We start from the raw sequence: 2,081 nt of genomic DNA, 5'->3' as shown, positions 1-2,081 counted from the left end.
GGAGGGTCGACGAAAGAGGGGGAGGCCTTCAAGGAGATGGATTGATACGGTGGCTGCGATGATGGGCTCAAGTATAGCAGGGATTGTGGGGCTGGCACGGGATCAGGCAGTGTTTCGTTCTGCTGTGCATGGGGTCGCTATGAGTCGGAAATGACTCTACGGCACTTAACAACAACAACAACAACATAACATAAAAACAGTATGTGAGTAGCTTTAATGAACAGAAGTTTCTTTTCTCACAGTTGAGAGGCTAGAAGTCCAAATTCAGGACACTGACTCTAGCGAAAGGCTTTCTCTCAGTGTCAGCTCTAGGGGAAGGGACTTGTCTTTTTTTTAGCTTTTGTTTCTTGGTTCCTTGGCAGTCTTCATGTGGCCTGACATCTGTCTTCTCTCATCTGTGCTTCCTTGCTTCTGTGCCTAATCTGCTCTTTTTTTTTTTTCTAAATCTCAAAAGTGATTGTCTTAAGACATACCCTACACTGACATGGCCTTAGTAACATATAAAGAAAATCCTATTCCTAAACAGGGTTACAACCACAGGTATAGGGGTTAGGATTTACAATGCATATTTTTGGGGTGCACAATCCAATCCATAACACCAAGTTCTTAATTTTATTGCATAACAGAGCCATTCAGACTCTCTGACTGGGGGGCACGAGGGTGTGTAGAAAACATGGCAGAACCTACATTCATGGTTGTTGGAAACTCTTCCTTATTGTAGGATGTGAATGCTGTTTTTAAAGGAGATGCTAAGTTGAGCCTTCCAGTTTACATAATGAAGATTAAACCACCTAAACCAGTTACAGGTCAGTATAATTAAATTATATGTCCCTTCCTTTCTCCATTGACTTCTCAGATTTTTCCCTTTCTGAACATTTCCTGTATTTTCTATTTATTAGCAATAATACCTGAACTGCAAATGTGGTTCTGAAGAGAACATTTTTAAAACCTCATAAGCTCTGGAGCCTAAAAAGAAAAAATGTGAATGTTACAGTTAACTAACAGAACTGGAAATTCAGGAGAAACATGATTACTGGTTAGAGTTCATTCCTACATTCATGTGTTAATTCATTTATCAGTATTTGCTGAGTGCCAATAATGCACCAAGTACTAAGATGAATGAGACACATCTCCTGTGCTCTAGAAGATATTGTCTAGCAAGGGAGAATGGAAGGAAACCATTATAATAAGATATGATAAATGCAGCAATGGGGAATATCTAAAAACCTGTTCCCATCAAGTCAATTCCAACTCTACGACGCTATAGGACCCATAGTGTTAGCAAGATTGTAATCCTTATGGAAGCAGATTGCCACATCTTTTTCCCTCCCACAGTTAACAGAAGAATATTTAATCACTGCTCTACCAGGGCTCCTGGGGAATATTTAACACAATGAAAACACAGAGAAAGAAGTTATTAATTCTACCTAGGGAGTAAGAAAAAAATTTGGGCAAGCAGCTAGCAAATAGAGGAGCACAGTCCCCTGATTGCTCAGGTACATCCAAAAAAACAAAGAAAATGAAAATCTTGGGCAAATCATTCCAACGTACAATCGCCAATTAAATATAAATACAACGAAGTCACAATGTCTCAGAGACAACAGGCCATGACTATGATAGTTGAGATTGTGTTTTAACTTGGCCAGACCATGATTCTGAGTGATTTAAGCAGTTGTGATATGGTTATTCCCATGATGAAATCAGACGTGTATGTTTTGAGCAGCCAATCCATTGAAAGGGAGTTTCCCTAGGGGTGTTGCCTACTTCTAATATTTATATGGGCATCTTGGGAAAATCCACTCTTCTGTGGATCTGGATCCTGTTGTGCTGCGTACAACTGTCTGTGAGTGAACAATCCACCATTTGGCCTGGTGATCTTAGATTTTTCATCCATTGGAGTCAACAGCCGATATACTGCTGCCTGCCAACCTTGAGCTCATAAGCCCTTGCACCTGCGTGAGTTGGGAAAAGCCTCCAGCTTGACATTTGATCCAGGAACTTGGGGCTTGCCAGCTTCTATAAGTGTGTGAGCCATTTTCCTGAGATAAATTTCTCTCTCCCTCTCTCTCTTTCTCTCTCTC

The 2,081-nt window shown here is 40.7% G+C and overlaps 1 protein-coding gene across 1 annotated transcript in view; it reads left to right on the top strand.

The window, feature by feature from the left end:
• WDR93 (WD repeat domain 93) overlaps positions 1-2,081 on the top strand; it is a gene marked incomplete at its 3' end in the record, with an annotated part of 119,498 nt that overhangs the window by 67,477 nt on the left and 49,940 nt on the right. The window contains exon 8 of the mRNA XM_007946106.2: positions 722-806. Coding sequence (XP_007944297.2) covers positions 722-806 — 85 coding nt within the window. The remainder of the gene's footprint in view (positions 1-721; positions 807-2,081) is intronic.

Source organism: Orycteropus afer, unplaced genomic scaffold (assembly GCF_000298275.1).
Source record: "Orycteropus afer afer isolate SDZICR_OR568_19922 unplaced genomic scaffold, OryAfe1.0 scaffold00150, whole genome shotgun sequence".
Lineage (NCBI taxonomy): Eukaryota > Metazoa > Chordata > Mammalia > Tubulidentata > Orycteropodidae > Orycteropus > Orycteropus afer.
The sequence above is the reverse complement of the archived record's forward strand: the minus strand, read 5'-3'. Positions and strand labels throughout refer to the sequence as shown.